Genomic DNA, 25138 nt, shown 5'->3' on the forward strand with positions numbered 1-25138 from the left:
CCCCAGATGATATGATTTGAAAATCAGCAAGACTCCTGCAAATGAGGCCCAATCATTATAATCTCAGCTTTCCTGATGTAACTCCTGGATGTGCTGGCCCCCCACCTTTCTGCTCAGAAGTAAGAATCAATACCCTGGTGGAGGCTTGGAATTCAATGACTCTTTCACCCCAGCAGGACTGCTACACATTCATGGACACAATTGAGTTTGAAATTTGACCTCATTTTACCTGTTTTGTTTTGAGGACCAACATTCTGCACCAAAATTGGGATTGCCCTTTTTTTGGGCATCTGTGGTAACTGCCAAAATTGGTTAGACTACAAATTAACATCTCCAACAGGAGAGAATTCAACCATTGCCCCTTGATGTTCAATGGTATTACCATTGAATCCCCCATTATCAACACCCTGGGAGTTACATTGACCAGAAACTGAACTGGACTAGCCATATAAATACTGTGGCTACAAGTGCAGGTCAGAAGCTAGGAATCATGTGATGAGTAACTCACCTCCTGACTCCCCAAAGCCTGTCCACCATCTACAAGACACAAGTCAGGAGTGTGATGGAATACTCCCCACTTGCCCAGATGAGTGCAGCACTCAAGAAGCATGACACCATCCAGGATAAAGCAGCCCACTTGATTGACACCGCATCCTCAAATATTCACTCCCTCCACCACCAGCGCACAGTGGCAACAGTGTGTACCATCTACAAGATGTACTGCAGGAATTCACCAAGGCTCCTTCGACAGCACCTTCCAAACCCATGACCACTACCACCTAGAAGGACAAGGGCAGCAGATAGATGGGAACACCACCGCCATAAGTTCCCCTCCAAGTCACTCACCACCCTGACATGAAATATATCGCTGTTCCTTCACTGTTGCTGGGTCAAAATCCTGGAACTCCCTTCCTAACAGCAGTGTGGATGTAGCTACACCTCATGGACTGCAGTGGTTCAAGAAGGCAGCTCACCACCACCTTCTGGAGGGCAACTAGGGATGGGCAATAAATGCTGGACCAGCCAGCAAAGCCCACATCTTGTGAATGAATTTTAAAAAAAAAACAAACATGAACGAGGCCTAATATTGATTTTTTAAAAATTATATATGATTCCTTGTGGAAATTGTGCAGCCCAAATGGACCTTTTCTAGTGCTGGATGCATCCTAGCCTGTGACCACACCAAAAAGGCAAGTTTAGTTCTGCAGCAATTCTGTAGCACCGATTCCGCATCTTCCGCTTTCCTTGCCCTTCTCTCCACTCCCCTCAGCACATAGCTGAGAGCTGGCAAGTGAAGACGCCCAAAATTTATTATTTCAGTCGAGTGAGCGACCTCTAGAGGCTTGGTAGATGTCCGCAGCTTACTGTTTCTAATGTTGATGCTCAAGAACTTCCCATGCGCCCTTGAAACTTGACCTAAATAAATTTCTGAAACAACATTTTCAGTGCTGAGTTCTGTCTAAAATCCAGCGAGATCTTTAAAGCCTGAGATTCTTCAGGGCATCCAGACATTCAAATGACCCAAATGGACTGAATGATTATAATTGCCATGCATAAGCTAGTAATGGCTCTATACATTTGACAGTTTAAACATGTCATGGTTTAAAATAAATCTTATAGAGTATGCATCTTATTTTAGATGAAATTCTAACCTATAAGTCGATTTGTCTGGAAGACATAGAATGCTCTTGTACCTAATAAACAGGAATTATACTATGGAAACTTGGAATACAATGAAAAGGTTTCCCTCTGGGATTTTTGCCTTCTGTATTCTGGAAAATCAATTAAAATGTTTTATTCAAAAGACTTTAACAGATTTACATTCATCCCAACAGAATAGATATATGTAAAATACAAAGACTGTGTCCAGGATTATGGAGATTTTGAACCCTGCGACTATAGCCATGTTTGCTATACCAGATCCACTAAACTTAGTATTATTAATTAGTTTTTAGTATTCTAAATTTTCTTATTACAGTATAATAACAAATGTAAGTAATTTAATGAAACACCAAGGAAGTATGGTGGTTTGAATATGGGCAGTCAAAGAAAACAGGTTGAGGTCAATAATAGAATCAGTCTGTAGCAGAATGCAAACCACAAGGCCAGTTTCTTTCCCACCACCCCCTCAATATCTCTGCATTCTGTGGCCCAGAAATTTGATGCTGCACCCATTTTGCAGGCATGAAGCAAGTGCCCAAGCACCTATCCAATGTGATGGGCATGTTTTATTATTCGGGACTCCTTCCTTAAATCGTGATGTCCTGAACGTAGCATTATCCTTAACACTCTAGACCAGGTTAACCAAGTCTGCATGTCACCTAACTAACAGTGCCGATGAACTGCAGGCTCAGATATCTGCAGCTTTCTGACTTAATTTAAAAGAAGCCTATGGCCTAATTTCAATTCCATCTCTATCCAACCTGTTCTGTGCCATAGGTCAGTGCTGTCTAATTTCAGCCTTTGTGGATCAGAGGTGAATCGTGTTTGTAAGGGTATGGACAGACTCCATAATGACTTTCCCCTTCAAGCACTGGGATTGGGGAACTGTTAACTTGGACAAAGTTGCAAGTCAGCAAGGTTTGCAGCTAGCTGGCATCAGGGCCTTGTGGCTGCTAAGGGGAGTGGCAGAAGGCTCAGAGCTCTGAAAATTGTTCTGGGGATGAGTGAAGTTGAGCAAAAATGTTGCATCTCATTTTTTCTTCAGGGTGCTCTCAGGACTCGTGCAGATCCTTCAGTCCTCAGCATGTCCAGCCATAAACTTCAGGGCACCGTATCGGTTCAAGAAATTGTTATTTTCATGCTTCATGGATTGAAGAGGTTAGGGCCAGAAAATTTCTCTTGCTAACTAACTGGATTGGATTTTTTTTGGTGTGATGAAGCTACATGACACTTGGGTTCAGAAACAAGTACCCAGGAGCAGCCTTCCTTGCCTCATTATAATTCTTATGTGGGGCCTTCCCACAATAATGTTATTTTGGGTAAGCCCCAAAACTTTTGAGGCAGTGGTGTGGTGTTAGTGAGCTGACGCAATGGGTTTACTTTCCCATTTCCTCTTAGCTGCTCTTAGCTGCGCATGGGAACTGGGTTGGGGGTTGGGGGAGGTGGTTGGTTTAGTTACAAGGTTAGGTTGGAAAGGCGGCTCTCCTTGGAGCAAAGGAAATTGAGGGGGAGATTTGATAGAGGTGTACAAGATTATGATAGACTTGAATAAGGTAGACAAGGAAAAACTCTTATGGTTAGCTGATGGTACAAGGACTAGTGCCACAGATTCAAGATTTTGGGCAAGAGCTGCAGGGGGAATGTGTGGAAGAACTTTTTATGCAGCAAGTGCTAACGATTTGGAACTTGCTGCCCACAAGAGTGGTGGAAGCACTATCAATGATTTCCAAAGGAAACTGGATGGGCACTTGAAGAAATTAAACTTGGATGGCTACATGGGATTGTGTGGCGAAGTGGGACTGACCGGATTGCTGCACAGGGAGCTGACATGGACTTGATGGACCGAATGGCCTCCTTTGGTGCTATAAATAACTCTGACTGATAAGAGAGGAGAATTGCCCTTTAATTTACAAATAAAATTCTAATTGAACAACTGCCCCTTTTCTCACCATAAAAAAATGACATTTGAAACATTCCAACATATTTCCTATTTAGAAGAGAAGATTTTAAATCAGAAATTACACTGCAGTTAAATTTAACTAAGGGTAAACCCAAGTGTCATGTGACTTCACACCCAAAAAAACTCCTAATGAGTCATCAGTTAGTGAGCAAAAGAAATTTCCCAGCCCGACATACCAAACTGAAAAAGGACGCTATTTATTGTGTGTTTTAAATACACTTGGCAATATTGCTAACAGTTTAACCCATAACAAAAGATTGATGTGGTGTAAGTGTTGATTTAGTATTCTGACCAGTTGTCACCTTAAACTGAAAATGGTATATCTGAAGAATAAATAGCTCCATTTTGAACTGGTGAAGCTGCAGCAACATCAAAGCTGAAGGATCAAATTGGACTGATTTCAGCTCCTGAAAATATAATTCAATTTAAAATCTTTTCATGCAGAAATGTAGCAGCTGCTTCAATTGTATTTAAAGTTGTTTGGTTTTTCATCTGACAGAGTTGGCTGTGTTCCTAAGTTGAAGTGATTTATGTTTCAAATTTCTAAGAAAATGGAGCCTTTATCAACAGGAATCCAGGAAGAAAGGGGAAGGGAATATTGACAGACTTATTATAGAAGTCTCTCTCTCCCCCTCATGCTGCCCACCACCCCACCCCCATCTCAAATTTGACATTTAAACACTTATGTGAGGATTCCAAACAATGATTGACTTTTTGAATTAAAGGTTGATGCGATTCTGCCAGCATTGAAGGTGATGTTTGGTAGGAAACCAAGAAACATGGCAAAAATAAAAATCTAGTGGGAGAGAGCAGTACGCAAGATAAATTTCTTGAGTCATGGAACACTTTCTGCAAATACCATCACTGTCATTTTTAATTTGTTTGCTGTTTTACATTACTGTTACAACTGGAAATGGTAAATGCCTTTTCAATGCTTTTAAAACCTGTTTGTTTGCATAATAACAGTGCTGATACTGAAAACAGGAATCAATTAACTGTAATGCACTTGGTATTTCCCGAGGATATTAAAATTGCCACATAAATGCATAAAGTTTGTTAAAATTAGAGTTTTGTTGAAGATTTAGGTAAATAAAGTTTTAACTAATTACATCCCCTCATACATGTTGCTGTCGTATGAGGGAGCTTCAGAGAAAGGAGTTCCTATGACTTTGGTATCTACACAGCTAGCTACAGTGAGATTTGGAGTTCAAATAGCCACAGTGGAAGATGGGGAGAGTAAGGAATTATTAGTGGCTTTCAAAATCGGATAGAGATGGTGGTGATTTTTCTAAATTGTTTGCATATATTTTGCATATAGACTTCACGTTACACCATAACATCTAAACATCTTTTAACATACTGCACAGAGTGATTTTCCTTGATTTAAATGCTAGTTAAAACATCTGAGTAAATTGTTGAACTCATCAACATAATAAAGGGCAATCTATAGAATTTTAATAGATCCATGTTACTCTGTACTCCAAAAATAAATGGGGAATGTTAAAGCGCTCAATTCTCAATTGGGAGGAGTTCCAATTCCAATTTGCTGACCTCCCCAATACAAGGGGCAAGTCTGTTTTCATTCCTCATCTGAGGATGGAAGAGAATGGAATTCTTTCCTGTAGTACTTTAGCCACTGCTGCACCCTCTAGTGGGTAGATCATAGAAAAGCATGGTTGACAAGCCATGGCCTGGACTTTCCCTTTTCATTTGAGGAATACATTTGCTGTGTTTTATCTAGAGGAAGGGGAAGATGGAAGGGTAGGGGAAACACAGAGAATTCTGTGTTTATTCTTGCAGTTATTCAATCGCACTTACCTCGCTCTGTCCTTCCCCCCACCCCACAACCCCACCACAGCCTTTGATTCCTTGCTAAGGTAGAATTCCTCAGATGGTGGTAGCCCTCCAATTCTTTATCAGATGAAAGTACTTTTTCCTAAACCTAAACCCATAAAGAGCCTACAAAGGGATTTAGATAGGTTAAGCGAGTGGGCAAAAGATTTGTTGGGTGGAGTATAATGTGGGAAAATGTAAATGTGTTGATTTTGGCAGGAAGAATAGAAAAGCAGATTGTTACTTGAGTGGACAGAGACTGCAGAACTCTATGGTACAGAGGGATCTAGTTGTCCTGGTATGTGAATCACAAAGTTAGATTGCAGGTACAGCAAATGATTAGGAAGGCATATGGTTTATTGCAAGGGGAATGGAATGTAAAAGTAAGAAAGTGTTGCTACAGCTGTACAGGGCCTTAGTTCGACTGCATCTGGAGCACTGTGTACAATATTGGTCTCCTTAAGAAAGGATATAATTGTATTGGAAGCAGTTCAGGGAAGGTTCACTTGGCTGATTCCTGGGATGAAGGGGTTATCTTGTGAGCAGGTTGGGTCTATATCCATTGGAGCTTAGAAGAATGAGAGGTGATCTTGTTGAAACTTATAGCTCCTGAGGGGACTTGTAGGGTGGATGCTAAGAGGATGTTTCCCCTTGCGGGGGAATCTTGAACCAGGGGACACCGTTTAAAAATTAGGGATCTCCCATTTAAAACTGAGATGAGATTTTTTTTCTCTGAGGATTGTTAATCTGGCATTCTCTTCTCTAGAGAGTAGTGGAGGCTGGGCCATTGAACATATTCAAGGCTGAGTTCGATGTTTGATCGACAGGAAGCCGAGGGTTACGGGAAGCATACAAGAAAGTGGAGTTGAGGCCACAATTAGATTAGCCTTGATCATATCGAATGGCGGAGCAGATCAAGGAGCCTACACCTCCTAATTCTTGTGTTCTTACGTCACTCTTTTTCATCAAACTTTTTATCCACTTCAATTAGTCATATTACAGTTAACCCTGAGTTCCTGCTGTTATGAATACATATATCCAATAACTTTTTTTTAATTGGAAGGGCATTGAATTATTTGGACACTTAACTTGAGAACTGATCTGGGCTTTTTAAAAAAGGGTTATAAATTCACTTTGGACTGTGAGCAAACTGCCTTTTCCACAAAGTCACATGACTTCAGCTAAATGACCAGCAAGAACTTTTTTGTTTATTTGAACTTCAGTTGCTGAAGAAAAAAACCTTCTGCTTTCAGAAGCTGTGATACCCTAGTAATTTTCTGGAAACCACCTGACTGAGATGAGTTTCTGTTTTGAACTTGTCTTTGGGACTCAGTTTGGGAATAAACCGAAAAGGCGAAGGTTGCCCAACTTGCGCTCTCCCTGCCTCATCTGAAATTCAGTGTAGTTATCAGTATCCAGCTAGAAATCCTCATCTCAGTATAACTCATCTGTATTTGGAAACCTGCGAAGCTGAGACGAGAGATCCCAAGGACATTGATCCTGCTCTGTTCTCTTCTACACCAAAGCTCCTTTGGATAGAACTTCCAGACAACTACGGTGACCAGCGATCCGTCGTCCCGTGCAGGAACACCAGATTGATAGCGACAAAACCCTTCAAGCTTTATCCTTTTTCATAAAGTTTTCCCATTGGCCAAAGGTGTTTTTCCTTTAACGCCAATCTCTGCAGAGATCCCACTTGGGTGGTGGGTATGTGTGTGTGTCAATAGTGAACGTTACACCTTATGGTGCAACCTGTGGAGTACTGGAGCTAGAGAATGAATACAGACACAATCAGAATTACTCAATATACTTTCCATGGCGCTTACCGTTCCTGAATTTTTTATCAATAACTATGTTGCTGTAATTAATTTAAAGTCTGAAACTTTAATTCAAGAGCCCTGATGTCTGCTGTTCTGTGCTGAGTGAGTTGTACAAAATTGTCTTTATCCTACCAAAAATACCAGATGATAGAAAATCTCTAATTTTGATTCAAAATTGGAACCATTTGATTTGACTCTGCAGATTTACCCCATCATATCTCCACATATCTACTGCCCTGCCAAGCTATTTTATCCTGTCCTCAAGAATAGAACCAGAGGTCACAGCCTCACTTGAAGGAGAGGGTAAATTCAGATGGACCTTGACCTTTTTGGCTAGCAATTTCTATGTTTCTTAGCTATTGCAAAGTAATTTTTTATTAGCCCATTGCTATTGCAATGTAATTTTTTATTAGCCCATTTTGCTATACTTCTTGCTCTTGTTTTAACATTGTATACAAAACCTGCATTGTTAAGCAGAATTACATTTGATTTTAATAATTTATTCCTCTACCTATTACAGATTGCAATTACACCACTCATCAAGAATGTAGGAACTTCATCAAACTTGACTGTCAGCAAGGGGAACAGCTTTCAGAGGAAAAAATATGTCCTGAAGACACAATGGTCCAGCCTGGAAATGAGGTATTGATTCTTAATATTTTAACTTGCTCAGAATAATGAGAAAGAAGTCATTTTTAATTCTGTCCTGTAACATTGCAGTTTATGTTTTCGGTCAAGAATTTACGAGCGAGCCACATGGTGGATGTCAGCAGATCAGTGACTTTTCTTTTATTCATTGAGCAATGCTTCCAGAGGGAACTCCTCGCAGTGATAAATATTCCTTTGCAGAGCATTACCCTTTTTTTTCTGTCTCCACTCCATTTAGTAATGACTAACCTGTATTTACATGGCAGTTTTTTTCTGTTAATAATTTGGGTAAATCACAAGAATACAAATCCTACAACCTAATTAAGAAAGCTAGTCTCATGGGGAGGAGGGATGAACTTTGCTCTTCTAAAATCTGATTTATAGTTTCAATCTTGCTACTTTAGCTAAGGGTTCGCATAATAATCTACCAAAAGGGAAAAAAAGAAAAAATGAAAATTTGTTAAGATAATTAGCCTGGAATTAGTCACTAAGAAATGTGGGTTTCAGTGGTTATATGACTAAGTTAGTGACCCAGAGCATTTGGATTAGCCTGTCAAGAATTGTGAAGTTAAATTCAATAAATGCGTTAATTTGTGGGCTGGCACCAGGAAAGTTGCTGGATTATTTTTAAAAATTCACTTGTTCACTAATGTCTTTCACGAAAGGGAGCCTGCCACTCATTCCCTACATTTGACTCTGGCCCTGCGCTATGTAGATGACTTAATGCCATATAGGCAATAAAAATTGCCTTTGTCGCTGTTACTCACATCCTAAGAAGAAATATAGAAAAAACAACTCCATCCGCATATTCCCCCAAAAAGAAAACATGTTTATTTATGAAACAGAAGCAATATGTGTATTGGTCACTGTATTAAAAGATATTGGGAATTATATGTAAATCTGCTGCTGTTGTTTGTATCTACTCCTACCAGAACATCTGCTGTCATGGTATATGAAATAGGAGCAGAAGTAGGCCATTCAGCCCCTCGAGCCTGCTCCACCATTCAATAAGATCATAGCTGATCTCTGTGTGTTTTGAATTCCAAATTTCCATCTACCCCCGATAACCTTAGACTCTTTTTAGGCAAGGGAATAAATCTACCTCTGTCTTAAAAATATTCAATGACCCTGCCTCCACCACCTTCTGAGACAAAGTTCCAAAGTTGCACAGCCTTCAGAAAAAAATTCTCCTCATCTCTGTTCTTGGAGGGCGATCCCTAATTTTGAAACAGTACACCCTAGTTCTGGATTCACCCACAAGAGGGACATTCTTTTCATGTCGACCTTGTCAGGATCTTCTATACTTCAATCAAGTCACCCCTCACTCTTCTAAACTGCAGTGGAAACAAGCCCAGCCTGTCCAACCTCATAAGACAACCTGCTCATTCCAGATATCAATCTAGTAAACCGCCTCTGAACCACCCCCAATGCATTTACATCCTTCCTTAAATCAAGAGACCAAAACTGCACACAGTATTCAAGATGTGGTCTCACCAATGCCCTAAAGGATAGCATTCCATTAGCCACCCTAATTACATACTTAAGGGAAGGAAATCTGCTGTACTTACCTGGACTGACCTACACGTGACTCCAGATCCACAGCGATGTGGTTCACTCTTAATTGCCCTTTGAAATGGCCTAGCAAGCCACTCAGTTGTAATAAAACTGCTAGTAAGCCAATAAAAAGGAATGAAACTGGACAGGCCACACTGAACCGACTTAGGTACCGGAAATGATAACTGCAAGTTTGACCCTGCAAAGTCCTCCCTACTAACATCTGGGAGCTGTCTCACAGACTAGTCAAGCAACAGCCTGACATAGTCATACTCATGGAATCATACCTTACAGATAATGTCCCAGATACCATCATCGCCATCCCTGCTATGTCCCATTGTACCAGAAGGACAGACCCAGCAGAGCTGACGACACAGTGGTATACATTTGGGATGGTGTTGCCCTTGGAGTCCTCAGCATCAACTCTGTACCCCATGAAGTCTCATGGCATCAGGTCAAACGTGGGCAAGGAAACCTCCTGCTGATTACCACGTACTGCCCCCTCTCAGCTGATGATTCAGCTCCCCCTCCATATTGAACGCCACTTGGAGCACTGAGGGTGGCGAGGGTGCAGAATGTACTCTGGCTACTTGTGTGCCAAACAGCATAAGCAGCAAGCGATAGACAGAGCTACGTGATTCCACAACCAACGATCAGATCTAAGCTCTGCAGTCCTGCCACGTTTAGTCATGAATGGTGGTGGACAACTAAGCAACTCGCTAGAGGAGAAGGCACCACAAATATCCCCATCCTCAATGATGGGGGAACCCAGCACATCAGTGTAAAAGATAAGGCTGAAGCATTTGCAACAATCTTCAGCCAGTATGGCCAACTGGATGATCCACCTCAACCTCCTCCTCCGGAGGCCTCCAGCATTACAGATGGCCACTCTTCAGCCAATTAAATTTACACCACATGATGTCAAGAAATGCCTGAACACACTGGATATTGCAAATGGCTATGGGCCCTGACAATATCCCTAAAATAGTACTGAAGACTTGTGCTCCAGAACTTGCTGTGCCTCTAACCAAGCTGTTCCATCACAGCTGCAACACTGGCATCTAGCTGGCTATGTGGAAAATTACCCAGGTATGTTCTGTATACAAAAAGCAGGATAAATCCAACCCGGCTAATTACTCCCTCTATCCGTCTATTCTCGATCATCAGTAAAGTAATGGAAGGGAACATCAACAGTGCTATCAGGTGGCACTTGCTTAGCAATAAACTGCTCACTGATGCTCAGCTTGGGCTCTGCCAAGGCCACTCAGCTCCTGACCTCATTACAGCCTTGGTTTGAACATGGTCAAAAGAGCTGGACCCCAAGGCTGAGGTGTGAATGACTGCCTTTGACATCAAGGCTGCATTTGACCAAGTGTGGCATCAAGGAACCCTAGCAAAACTGCAGTTGGTGAGAATCCGGGGAAAAACTCTCTGCTGGTTGGAGTCATACTGAACACAAAGGAAAATGGATGTAGTTGTTGGAGGTCAGTCATCTCAGTTCCAGGACATCATTGCAGTAGTTCTTCAGGGTAGTGTCCTAGGCCCGGCCTGCTTCAGCTGCTTCACCAATGACCTTCCTTCCATCAGGTCAGAATTGGGGATGTTCGCTGATGATTGCACAATATTCACCATTTGCAACTCCTCAGATACAGAAGCAGTCCATGTCCAAATACAGCAAGACCTGGACAATATCCAGGCTTGAGCTGACAAGTGGCAAGTAACATTCATGCCACACAAGTGCCAGGCGATGACCATCGCCCCTTGATGTTCAATGGCATTACCATCACTGAATCCCCCACTATCAACATCCTGAGGGTTACCATTGACCAGAGACTGAACTGGACTAGCCATATAAATACTGTGGCTACAGAAGCAGGTCAGAGGCTAGGAATCCTGTGGCGAGTAGCTCACCTTCCTGACTCCCCAAAGCCTGTCCACCATCTACAAGTCACAAGTCAGGAGTGTGATGGAATACTCTGCACTTGCCTGTGTGATTGCAGCTCCAACAACACTTGAAGCTTGTTACCATCCAGGACAAATCAGCCCACTTGATTGGCACCCTATCCACAAACATTCACTCCCTCCACCACCAAGACACAATAGTAGCACTGTGTACAATCTACAAGATGCACTGCAGAAATTCACCAAGGCTCCTTAGACACCACCTTCCAAACCCACAACCGCTACCATCCAGAAGGACACGGGTAGCAAACACATGGGAATACCACCATCTGGATGATCCCCTCCAAACCACTCACCATCCTGACTTGAAATGTATTGCTGTTCTTCACTGTCGCTGGGTCAAAATCCTGGAACTCCCTTCCTAACCACTGTGGGTATACCTACACCACATGGACCGCAGTGGTTCAAGAAGGCAGCTCACCACCTTTTTCAAGGGCAATTAGGGATGGGCAATAAATGCTGGCCTAGCCAGCAATGCCCACGTCCCATGAATACATTTTTAAAAACCAGTAAGTTCCTCTCTTCCTTCCACCTCCTGATTTTATAACTATTACTGCAATAGAAACAAGATAGAAACAAAATATTTGTTCCTTTCAACTGCTATTTCCTTATTATCTACTGTTAACTCTCCATTGCCACTTTTACTCACTTTACTTACTCTCTTCCTTTTTAAATACCTATAAGAAACTCTTGCTATCCGTTTTTGCATTTCAAGCTAGCTTCGTCTCATACTGTAATTTCTTGCTCCTAATTAACCTTTTAGTCATTCTCTGCCATTCTTTATATTCTGACCAATCATCGATGTCATGCTTATCTATCTTGCACCATCCTCACACATTTGTTGTAGTTCACTGCAACCACTCTGACATCTGTCATCCAACTATGCCTATATATCTGTCATCCAACTCTTTTTCTGCTGCGCTTCACTTTGCCCTCTGGAAGAGATCTCTGTAGATTTTCAGCTCTGATCAAATGGCTGGAATACAGACATTTTCTTTTCTGGATGTCATTTTTAAGGAGTTATTTTTCTTGCAATTTCAGGCACCTTTTCATTGGTCCTGTGATCTGTATGTGGAATTTTAACTGTACCTCTTAGCGTCCACATTTCAAAGGCCTCTATTTTCTTCCACAACTTTGTTTATTGTCCAGGTTTCTGAGGCATACAGGAAAGTGGATAGAATGTAGCATCTTATGCGGTTATTTCCCTGTTACAAGCTTGAGTTTTCTTGTTGTTAACATCATCTTCACAAAATTACTTTTGGCTATCTCTGTTCTTCTGACTTCGGCAGCATATCTACCATTTTCTGTTATCATTTCTTCCTAAGAAGACAAAATTATCTACCAGTTCCAATGTGACACAATCCACTTCAATTTTCACGTAATGTATTCCTTCTGACAACCATAGTTTTTGTGTTTTTGGTGTTCACGTTCAGTCAATAGAACCATACAAAAGTTACGGCACAGAAAGAGGTCATTCAGCCCTGTCTGCACTGGCTGAAGAGAAAAAAAATAAACTAGCTTCCCATTCTAATCCCACCTTTCAGGTTACAGCACTTTAGGTGCAGATCCAGGTACTTTTTTTAAATGAGTCGAGGGTTCCTGCCTCCACCACCAAACCAGACAGCGAATTCCAAACACCCACCACTCTCTGGGTAAAGAAGTTTTTCACATCCTCTTTAATCCTTCTACCAATCACCTTAAATGTGTGCCCCCTGATAATTGATCTCTCTGCTAGGGGAAACATGCCTGTCTACTCTATCTCGGCCCCTCATAATCTTGTACACTGCAATCAGGTCATCCCTCAGCCTCTTCAGTTCTAAGGAAAACAACCCTGGCCTATCCAATCTTTCCTCGTAGCTGCAATTTTCAAGCCCTGGCAAAATTCTTGTGAATCTCCTCTGTACTCTTTCCAGAGCAATTGTGTCTTTCCTGGTACACAAATTGCAGCTCTGGCCTAACCAGCGTTTTATATCATATACATCCCTGCTTTTGTATTCAGTACCTCGCCCAATAAAGGAAAGTATTTCATATGCTTTCTTTACCACCTTATCCACCTGTTCTGCCACCTTCAGGGACCTGTGGACATGCACTCCAAGGTCTCTCACTTCCTCTACCCCTCCCAACGTCCTCCCATTTATTGTGTATTTCCTAGCTTTGTTTTCCCTCCCCAAATGCATTACCTCACACCTCTCTGGATTGAATTCCATCTGCCACTTCTCTGCCCACTCAACCAAACCATTCATATCATTGTGGAGTCAACAGCTATCCTCTTCACCATCAACTACATGGCTTATTTTTGTGTCAACTGCAAATTTCCCAATCATGCCACCCACATTCAAGTCCAAATCATTGATAGTTACAACATACAGCGAGGGATCCAACATTGAGCCCTGTGGAATGTCACAGGAAGCTATTTTCCATTTGCAAAAACATCCATCAACCATTACCCTTTGCTTCCTGTTGCTGAGCCAATTTGGATGCAACTCACCACGTTCCCCTGTATCCCATGGGCTTTTACTTTTCTGACCAGTCTGCCATGTGGGACCTTGTCAATGCCTTTCTAAAATCCATGTAGACAATATCCACTGCACTACCCTCCATCATCAATCTTCCTTGTTACTTCCTCAAAAAATTTGATAAAATTAGTAAGACACGACCTTCCCCCTAACAAAACCAAATTGCCTATCTCTGATTTAATCTGTTCCTTTCTAAGTGACGGTGTATCCTGTGTCTCAGAACTGATTATAATAATTTGCTCACCGCTGAAGTCAGACTGACCAGCCTATAATTATTTGGCCTAACCTTCGCACTATTTTTAAGTAATGGTACAATGTTCGCAGATCTTCAATCCGGTAGTAGCTTGCCTGTGTCTAGTGAGGATTGGAAAATGATCCTCCGAGCATTTGCCATTCCCTCCCTGGCTTCCTCCATATTCTAAACTTCTAGATTTTATTTAATCTTTGATTTTGTAGGGCTTCTTATGATTCTGCAAGTAGCATTGTCATCATGCCGCAAGTTTATATTCTTACCCCTGGAAGTACATCTAATTCTCTGAATATTTGTTCTGTATACTGATTGAATAATTTGGCAACAGTGCACAACCTTGTCGTACTCTTCTCTTCTCTTGAAACCTACCTGATTGTAGCCTGATGCTCACTGTTTGGTCCCAATATAGGCTCTGGATAAATCTCATCTTTACTAATCAACATCACATTTTAACAGCATGTCCATTAGCTTCTGATCTAGATATTTATTGAAGATTTTTCTTAGGTTAAATGTTCCCTCTCTTTCTATGCCAGGTCAAAATCCAAATTACGTTTCACCTATTTCTGTATCAAATATGTTGTTATTTCTTTCTATGATTTTTAAGATCAGTTTAATGAGATGATTTGTTAAGCTTATAGTTCCAAATTGATTGCACTGCATATATAAATCTAAATGAAGAAAAATTGGGTGCATTGCTTTGCAGGCATATGCCTGATTGTCCTATGTTTTTTCCTGAGGAAGGCGAAGTGGCCTGGCAAATCTCATCTAATGTGCTTTTTATATTTTGTTCTGATGTTTAATGCCATTAACTTGGAGCAGAATGCTAAAAATTGTAAATTTTTATGCCATGGCACCTGTTATGTTTTTGCAGAAGAATAATTAGTTGCGTTCTGTTCAGTTTTTTTTTTGCATTGGCACCAGTGGGTTTTCTCTTTGACATTGGATCATTGTGATGCCAATATAATTTTACTCCATTTCTGGACTGGGTGTTTTCTTATTTTTAGAAAAATAAGGGATGATTCTCAGGTTTCAGATATTGTGCTGTCATGCAGTCTGGGACTTACCGCTCTTGGTACATTTCCTTCTGGAGTATTTTACATGCTGAAAATTTTTTTTCCACCAGCATTCTACTTAATTTCTATTGAGACATAATTGGACTGTGCTCACATGATGTTTTCATCTAGCACCATTCAAATATCCTCTCACTATTTGACCCATCTTGGAAACATGGAGTGGTCTCAAAGTGTTTTCCAGCCAATGAGGTATAAATGGTTTTGTGGTTTCTGGTTCTCGACTAACCAGAATTTCTAATGTTCCCAAATAGGAATCATCACTTTACTACTGGAAGCAGTTACAAAGTAACCTGTATTATTTTATACTTCAGTTAATGTTTTAATGTAAAGTAAAAAGAATACTGTTTTTTACTTCGAGTACTTGCATATTAGTTCAGGCTACAAGCATTGTGTTGTATTCCATTGGTAAATAAAATTCTCCATTAACTGGTATCTCCCATTCTCTACGCATGCCAGAAAAATCAAGATTTTACTGTACTTTGAAATTAGGAATGGCTGCTAATGGGACAAGGGCTAAGCCTGAATGTATGATTTATGATGCCTTTATGTAACCTAAGCACCTGCTCACCAAGAAGGGGTGCAATCCAAGCCATCAGAGTACCAGAGCCCTTATTGAACACACAAACTGTTTGAGTAATGTTTTTAGTGCCTGGATCTTTCTGGCAGCTCTTTGTAGTACAGCCCACAGAGAGTACAGCCCTGCAAGGATGTTTGCACAATCATTCTGTGTCATGTTAAATGGAGAAAGGACAGTGAGAGGACTTTCCACTTCTGACCTGGATGAAGTTGAGGAAGAAACAGAGGCGAAAGGGTAATCCAGAGATATTTGGGACAAGTTGATTGCGCAGTGTTTTGTCTGAATTTAATCATTCACCGCAAACCACCTATCTCCGTATTTCCCACCTTCAAGAGGCAGCTCTTTCACCTACAATAAAGAACCTGCAACCTCTGGGCCAACTTCATTTATACAATACTTGATATTGCAGATTTGGTTCCTGCTATGAAAATACACTGCAGACAAAACTGATAAGTTTTCTTAAAAATGGCATTAATGACTCTTGCATCGTTTGTCATTTATGTGTCAACTTGTAGCGTTTTTCATGAATGTTTTCTTAATTACCCTACCACTCCAAGCAGGTGCTGTTCAGGTTTTTTTCTTTATTCTTTCATGGGATGTGGGCATCACTGGCAAGGCCAACATTTGTTGCCCTTGAACTGAGTGGATTGCTAGACCAGTGCAGAGGACAGTTGAGAATTAATCACATTGTTGTGGGTCTGGAGTCACATGCAGGCCAGACCACGTAAGGATGGTAGATTTCCTTTCCGAAAGGACATAAGTGAACCAGATGGGGTTTTTACAACAATTGATGATAGTTGTCATGGTCACATTTAAAGAAACAAACTTTCAGAGTTATTAATTGAATTTCAATTCTACCAGCTGCCATGGTAGGATTTGAACCTGTGTCCCAGAGCATTAGCCTGGGCCTCTGGATTATTAGTCCACTACACCATCATCTCTGCCTAACTAATGGGTTAGTGAACTAGTGAACCTCAGTGGGTTCAACAAAACTAGTGGCAGGCTGCAAATGCTCCATTGAGGACTCTTGAGATTGTAGGAGATTACTTACGTGATTGAACCCGCCGTTGACATGGTCCACCAGCCTTTCCCTGGTGGTGCAGAACCTGCATGGTGCAAATTTGAGCTTGTTTCAGATGGCAGACTCTTGGGGCCAGATTTTCAGAACAGAGGTGGGATGGCAAAAAAAGGGTGCTGGTGCCCTGTGTGCTGGTCTGCCATCTCAATTCCCAACTCTTTGAGAACTGGTTGGGGGGGTGGGGGCGGAGGCTGCCATGTGCTGGCAAGTGGCCACCTCGTTAATTGGGCGGCTTGAAATCATTAGGGAGCTTGTTAAGAGCTCACCTTCTGATGTCTTGAGATCTTCGTGACGGTGCATGGCTTTTAGAAGATCTCTGAAGTTGTCTAGCTGCAAACTGGTGTGTGGGTGGGTGGCTGTTAGAAGATCTCCAAATCTGTCCAGCACAAAAGTCAAGGCTGACACTCCATTGCTGCACTGTCAGAGATGCAGTTTTTTGGAAGAAACATTGAGCTGAGGCCTGTCTGCCCTCTCAAGTGGACATAATAGATCCCTTGGCACTATTTGAAAAAAGAAGCAGCGAATTATCCTGGCTAATATCATAGACGCAGATTATTTTGTCATTATCACATTGCACAGCAAGCTCTCGCAAACAGAACAAACTGGCTGCTGCATTTCCTACATTTCAACAGTGACTATCCTTCAAAAGTACGTTATTGGCTGCAAGACACTTTGAGATGTCCAGTGGTTGTGAAAGGTGCTATTTAAATGCAAGCCTTCTTTAAGGGCAGTATGTCTGTTTTCTGCAGCAGGGCAGAAATCAAGTTAAGATTGTTCTAAATGAACACAGTATTGATATGTTAATTGCTCTTTAAAAATATATTTTTAGAGGTACTTGGAAATGGCATCCAAAGATATTACACTTGTCTGAAATCTTCGTCAGTGTTGATGCCCTACATGTGGGCTTGAACTATTGCAATAGCATAGCTTAGCCAGAGGAGGGAAGTGAGCTTTTGTGCATGTGCTGTACAGTATCAGGCGAAGTGCATTCCAGTAAGCCAATAGCATGTGATTTTACTTGGTTAAGTAGATCTAACAATATTTTCGTCCAACATGTTTAATTGAAATGAAGCAAATCATTCAGGCAGATGCCCCTCAAATGTTAGTTAAATCAAAGCTGTCATTTGGAATAATATCTGCAGCAGGCATTCAGCTATTCTGGCCAGCTATATTGCAAATGGCCTTGTAAGATAAAATGAAATGAAGCTCCAGTGCAAACAAGTCTACTTGTGTTCCTGGTTGTACTTTTTCAGTCCAGCAAGTGATATAATGGTTTGTAATTTTAAAACATTAAGCTGAACAAAATAAGTGAGTTTTGCGCAATAGGAACACAAATTACAGCAACAGTTAACTGGGGCTTACTGTGCTGAAGTTAGATCTGTTCTTTTTCATCCTTTTTAGATGAGAATTTATGCAGCTTCCTATTTTTCCTTTCCCTCTTCACCTTCCACCTAAGCTTATTTTTTTAAGGTAGTTATAAATCTGTTCTGAAGTACTACTCTATTGCCTGTTGTAAATTGATCTATAAAATGCAGCTGAACTAGAATTTCAATAAATATTCTACAACCACAGAACGGGAAGTGGCAAAAGCCTTTATCTGGAGGCAACCCAATCTTGTTTGTGCCTTGTTTTACACATGTGAATGAAAATCTAGATAATCTTGTTCATGAGGTACATTATGTATAAAACTGGACATTTAAACTCTAGGCTGTCTCTGCAAAAGCATGCAGTTAAAGTGAATACGCACTGCCATAAGATAGAAACAATAATGCAGATGCAAAAGTATAGAAAGAAACTGAAAACCCACTTCCTCTCCAAGTTAACATTCTAGGTAGCCTTTTTGAGAATTCAGAAGGAGAATAATGTGTGGTATTTAGCAGTTTCCTTCCTGTATTCTTTTTACACAATTTTCAGTAATAATGTAAAGTCCATGGAATGGTAGATTCCTGATTTACTTGACATTCTTACTCTGTTGAAACTTTATCTTGTAATATTGTTTGATGTTGACATATTTTTGTTGCCATAAACTGTAAATTAACATATTCAGTGACATGTTCAGGTCCCAGACTAACTGAGTAACACCATGGAATATCAGCTAGAAATATTTTTTAATGTATTGTTCTGACTGGTCTGTTATGAATATAATTATAATTATTGTGCTGCAGCAGCTTGACTTCAGTTCAAACTCACAATATGTACATCAATCACCAACAGACCTGAGTTATCTCTTGCCACCAGCAGCACTTTTTCTTTTCTTCTGATAAGCCATCATTTGACTGCCTTTGAAGCCTATACTCTGTTCATGCAGATTTTGGCAGATAATAGATGAGGCAAAAAGTTTGCTAATATCACAGCTACAGATGTACATACATATTCTGACTGAGTGTAGGACCATTTAAGTAAAAGATGGAGATTTCATTTTATTTAAAATGCTTGCAGATCACAACTTGTATATTCACCGGATGTGAATTTTCTAATGGAAAACATTTATTAGCTTCCCCAGTGGTTTAATGGGTACTATGGTGCGCAAATTGGAGGATTCTGGGCTTGCTCAATATTGGGCCTCTGGCCTCATCAGAATGAGAGTCGTGTAGACTTTAAATTTTTGGCTGCTACATCACTAGAAGTTGCCCCCTAAATGCTTAAATGTGAGAGGAGGACCAATCAGGTGGTGAATGGGACTGGGGACATTGAGACAGGGGTTGTTGACCTGCCATTTGGTATGGGGCTGAGCAGTGACCAGAAGCTGCCATGGTTTTATATGGGTTTGGGAAGAGTACGCTTGCTGCTGCCTTCACATTTGATAAACTTTTTCCTCCAGAGACAGCTTTTTGTGGATGGCCAGTAACAATCACTTTAAGGGTTGTTGATTAGGGCACATAATAGGTCACAGTGTTGCACATAGAACCTGAAACAAATGTTGAGTCTCTTATTTGCATGCACTAAGAACAGGATATCGTAGCCGATGAGGTTTAACCGAGGCGTGATTATTGCTTATTGAAAACTTTTCCCAATACCCCGCTATGACGACTTGAAATATAGTCGGCAATGGCAATTTTTGATAGTCTCTGCGGAGACTGAAAAAAAAAGAACAGGATTTTCAATCGTCTGCGGTAGTGAGTTCAGGTGCATATGTGCTCTGAAAATAGTGCACTTGGGTGGTATGTCACCCCTGATGTGCTGGAATTTTTAAAGGGAGGGTGGGAGAGGGGAGCCAGCAACCCGTGCTTCTCCAATTATCTTGCTGTTAAGATCATTGCAGAGCTTGTTGGCAGACTGGAGGGACAGAATCAAATTTCAATTAACTGGCTAATTAGCGACCAGTTTCTGCCCTGCTGGCATTTTGTCAGTATGGGACAGGTCCCTGTCATGTAGGGAGGCAGCCAGGTAGATTGAGGTGTCTTCCCAGTGGGTTCTGTTATGGCTGCCCTGTGGCCCTTGAAGGGGCCACCACTATAGCTGTGCTGCTGCTGGAAGATTCACCCTTCCATTCGCTGGGGCCTGCTTGCCTGGTCCTGCCACCTTTTTAAAATAAAAGCCAACCTGCCTTTTGAAGATTCCTCAACATGATGGTGCCCTCTTCCCCCTGCAGTCTCAGCAACAGCCACCTCTATCGGCGGTGCAACAAAGCTGTCAGCCCTCTGTTTGGGCCAGCAGCTCTGAAAGATATTGCCGTCCTTAATAGAGCAGCAGTCTAAGTAGCGACCTCTCAATTGACAGCTGCCAGTATGATTCCCCCCAGGGTTCCACTGACTGCCTGCGTTGCACTTGGATTTTGCAATCCTTTATGTTATGGCTCTTTAAAGCTTATTGTTTGTGATTTTGTTTTTTTAGGGAGCTTTTAATCAATTTTATTGAACTTTTTAGTAATATAATGTCATTGATTCTGGCATCAAAACAAAAAGTAAAAATCCAGAACGAAAAGCTTCTTGACTGTTTTTTAAGATTTTATTTACTCTCACAATGTGGACCTCACTAGCAAGGCCAGCATTTATAGCTGGGTGGTGAGCTGCCCTCTTGAACTGCTGCAGTTTGCCTGGGTATTTACATAATGTTCTTGGGTAGGGAGTTTTTACCCAGAAATGCTGAAGGGACAGTGATATTTTTCCAAGTTGGGATGGTATGTGATCCAAAGGTGGACTCGGCGGTGGTGTCCCCATGCACCTGCTGCCCTCATTTTTGGTGAGGCAGGGTGCAAATTTGGGAGGCGAGGAAGCTGAACTCAGCCAGGACAGCAGTGATTTGGCCTGATTGTCCCTATTTGTTGAGGACAAAGATTATATTTAGCTATGATGCACTGACCTCCAATATAACATCTAAGAATGGCCACTGGGGAAGTACTGAAGAATGGCTCACAACAATGGAACTGTACTCCAAAATGAGAGCAGCATCTTCAGCGGAGGAGGTGGAGAAGAGAAGATGGGGGAAGGTTAAATATGAGCACAAGCTCCACTTTCTAACAAAAGATGAGCCTGTGGTTAATATGTGATTGAACTTGTATAAAATTAATATATTTGGAATAATATCCTTTTGTCCTTTTGTGATACATTGTCCTTGACCCATTTGAATTAGTTAGAGTAGGAAAACTGCAGTCACTATACCTAAATTGGTTGTGTTGGCAGAATTATTTCTTTTTTTTTGAAAGATTGTTCTATCTGCGTTGGTTTTCATTTTCTTTGAAGTAATTCAGAGCAGCATACATACCAACCTAAGTAATTTTTGTCAAACAATTTTCTGGCACTGAAAACTAATTTTTACAGTGAGGGGTCTCATTCTTTCAGATTTTAGTTATTGGAGATTTAAAACATTTTTTACTTGTATCTTTTTCTTTCTCAATTCCATCATTCTTCCCCTTTCTCTTGCTTTCTGTACCTGGTTTAATTGAATTAAATAATCCAACTGACACTTCCTGGTTCAGACTCACGAACAATTCTTAAATCTGGATAAGAAGACGCACACGCACACAGTTGTTTACCCTGTTCACACAGCTCCCAGATCCCCTGTAGAGGGCTCCACATTATTTTGGCTCTAATTACAGAAAGTTCCAGTGCAAAAAATCCTACAAAGTCTATGGGCAAGCTAGAGTCTCATGATTGTCCAGTGCTGTTTGTTTGCCAGCCACTGAAAGCAAAATTCAGCCTATTGTATTATGCATGTTCCCAATATGTTCAGCACATTGCCATTTGTGGGGGTTTGTATGTCACAATGTATAATGCACTTGTTCCCACTCACCAAGGCTCCTTCAACAGCACCTTCCAAACCCGAGACCTCTATCACCTAGAAGGACCTAATGCAGATGCATGGAAACACCACCATCTGCAAGTTCCCCTCCATGCCACACATCATCCTGATTTGGAACTGTATCACTGTTCCTTTACTGTCACTGGGTCAAAATCCTGTAACTCCCTTCCTAGCAGCATTGTAGGTGTAGCTACACCACATGGACTGCAGCGGTTCAAGAAGGTAGCCACTACCACCTTCAGGAGGGCAATTAGGGATGGGCAATAAATACTGAGATAAAAGCAAAACACTGCAGATGCTGGAAACCTGAAACAAAAATCAAAAATTGCTGGAAAAACTCAGCAGGTCTGACAGCATCTGTGGAGAGGAAGACAGAGTTAACGCTTCGAATCTGTATGACTCTTTATCAGAGCTGAGTTTTTCCAGCAATTTTTGTTTTTGTGGCAATAAATGGTGGCCTAGCCAGTGACGTCCACATCCAGTGAAAGAATGAAAAAAACCTTTTTCAGCCAATTTCTCTTCCTTTCTTGAAGCCTTTGGCTCCATACAGGGATACAGTTCCATATTCAGCAAGTTCCATGTTTACCCAAGTGGCAATTAAATGATGTTTGTGTCTTGATAGTGTGTGGCATCAGGCTACGTGATCTTGCAAATGAGCCTGATCCTATCTTTGCCCATTGTGGTGAATTCTTCTTGCTTCCTCACTAACCTAAGGCTATGAAGTGAAAAAGAATTAATACTAACGACAACTGAAATCCGATAACTTAACAGCGGATGAGGATAGCACCCATGATATTTTTGGCCTGAATAGATCAACTGCTCAGCTGAGAAACTTGAGCCATTGGGAGGCAGCAGTATTCCTATGCCTAATAATAGGTCCATAGTTATTGTAAATATGTTGAAGTGTTTCCCCTTCTTTAATAGCAAGTTGTTTATATATTTTAGCTTTAATCCAGAGATATTTCATTGTGGAGTTAAGATTAAAGACATTGCTGCAGTTTCTATTATTTTGTTTTGTTGCTAAATAAGTGTTGGCTGTAAAGAACATTAAACATCATCCAAATCAATCCAGTTAAATGCAACTTTTTTTAAAAATTGATTAAAATTTCCTATGAATACAATTACTCAACTTAGAATGAGTAGGGACGAAGAATGTGGGTATTATCAGTACTCCAGTTAATCATTTACGGTTTTAAAAACAGCGATTTGTATACTTTCAAAAAATGTTTGCTTAGAATGTACTGAATTCTTGGTAAGGGGGTTGAGAGGGGAAGGAAAATAATTTTAAAAAATCTTTTATATTGAGTTTGCAAGATAACAGTGCAGAAACAAACAGTAAGTCGTTCAGCCTGTTTAATTTGCATTGCAACAGGAGGACAATAAATTCTAATTAAATTATTTACAACAAAATGCAGTGATGCATTGATATACCAATGAAAATAATTTTTTTTGTTAAACTGTACAACAAAATAAATGTGCAGCCAATTCCTCAATACAGATACAGTATAATTAAGTAATAACTTAGAAAATTCTTACAATATTCAATAAGTCAGGCAGCACCAGTGGAAAAAGAAGACTTAACACTTCAAGTTAAAGATATTGTCAGAACAATTTTTGTTTTTGATGCAGCCTAATTAGTTCCGTTAAAATGGATATCTCATTTGTGAATATTTCTGATCAAGTGCTTGGAACTTTTAAACCTAAACCATTTTTAACCACACCTAGTAAATATTTCTTAATCCTAGTTGGAATTCCAAGTCAAAGCTATATTTCCCTACAACTAATTTAGTTAAAGGCAACAGTATTCGCTAAAATAAATTGTTTCCAGGTATGAAATGCATTTTTATTTGAGATAAAAGAATAAAACATTTGTTAAATTGAATGTACAAAACTACTTTTTATTATGTTGCAAACTTTAGTCCAATTTTTGAGTCAAGGTGCCTTTAGATATCCTAAAGGTTAGTCATACATAACACTGAATCATTTGTAAAGTCAGAGTGGTGCTACCTTAACATTGGTAAGTGTAGCCACTAATTGTATAGTAAGTTGTCTTGAAATATTAACAGTTTAGAAGAATTCCAGACTTTATTTAAATGCGATAATAGTCTTCAAAAATGTAAAATATATTCCTCCCCACACCCCTGCTTCCATTCATACCTGCATCCCATTTATACATCTACAAAAATAAAAGCAAAATACTGCGGATGCTGGAAATCTGAAACAAAACAAAAATAGCTGGAAAAACTCAGCAGGTCTGACGGCATCTGCGGAGAGGAATACAGTTAATGTTTCAAGTCCGTATGACTCTTCATCAGAACTAAGGAAAAATAGAAATGAAATGAAATATAAACTGGTTGAGGGGGGGCAGTGATGGTGGAGGCAAAGGAGAGATTGCCAAAGATGTCATAGACAAAAGGACAAAGGGGTGTTGACGGTGGTGATATTAGCTATGGAATGTACTAATGGTGACATTAAGGGTAGAAAGCAGGACGAGCAAGTGACAGATAGCCCTTCCCCCTTCCCCACTCGGGCTATCTGACTTGCTCGTCCTGCTTTCTACATTCAATATGTATGAGCTAATCATCCATTAAATTGGTAACAACAAAGCTACGTTCTCTATCATGAACTAAAATCCACATGTGCCTGCCAGCAGAGGTAATTTTGCCCACCCCCACCCTCCATTGTCCAAGGATTTCAGGACTAATTATAGCATCTGTAACTCTGATGTCGGATAACTAGGTATGGACCTGGAGTCAAATATGGTTCAGATACCAGGTAGATAAACTCCTTGAGCCATTGGGTTAAGTTGATTTGATTCAATATGTTTAATCCTCATCTTACTGATTATCTGTTGTTAGCTCTTAGCTCAGTGTGATAGCTCTCACCTCTGACTTCTGTGGCATTCTTAAGTAAATGTTATGGGTTCATGTCCCAGTAAAGATTTGATCATGTAATGTCTAGGCT

At 40.6% G+C, this 25138-nt stretch overlaps 1 protein-coding gene and 1 non-coding gene across 3 annotated transcripts in view; both read left to right on the top strand.

The window, feature by feature from the left end:
* rassf5 (Ras association domain family member 5) overlaps positions 1-25138 on the top strand; it is a 147311-nt gene that overhangs the window by 44996 nt on the left and 77177 nt on the right. Inside the window, exons 1-2 of one of the 2 annotated variants that reach the window (XM_078546533.1) lie at positions 7469-7578; positions 7796-7917. In XM_078546533.1, coding sequence (XP_078402659.1) covers positions 7897-7917 — 21 coding nt within the window. In that variant the 5' untranslated portion in view covers positions 7469-7578; positions 7796-7896. Of the gene's footprint in view, positions 1-7468; positions 7579-7795; positions 7918-25138 lie in introns of those variants that run through there. The other variant, XM_078546531.1, reaches the window with a different exon arrangement.
* Positions 19874-20010, top strand: LOC144684103 (U4 spliceosomal RNA). Its single transcript, XR_013577390.1, has one exon. It is a non-coding gene; the product is annotated as a U4 spliceosomal RNA (small nuclear RNA).

Source organism: Cetorhinus maximus, chromosome 8, assembly GCF_964194155.1.
Source record: "Cetorhinus maximus chromosome 8, sCetMax3.hap1.1, whole genome shotgun sequence".
NCBI lineage: Eukaryota > Metazoa > Chordata > Chondrichthyes > Lamniformes > Cetorhinidae > Cetorhinus > Cetorhinus maximus.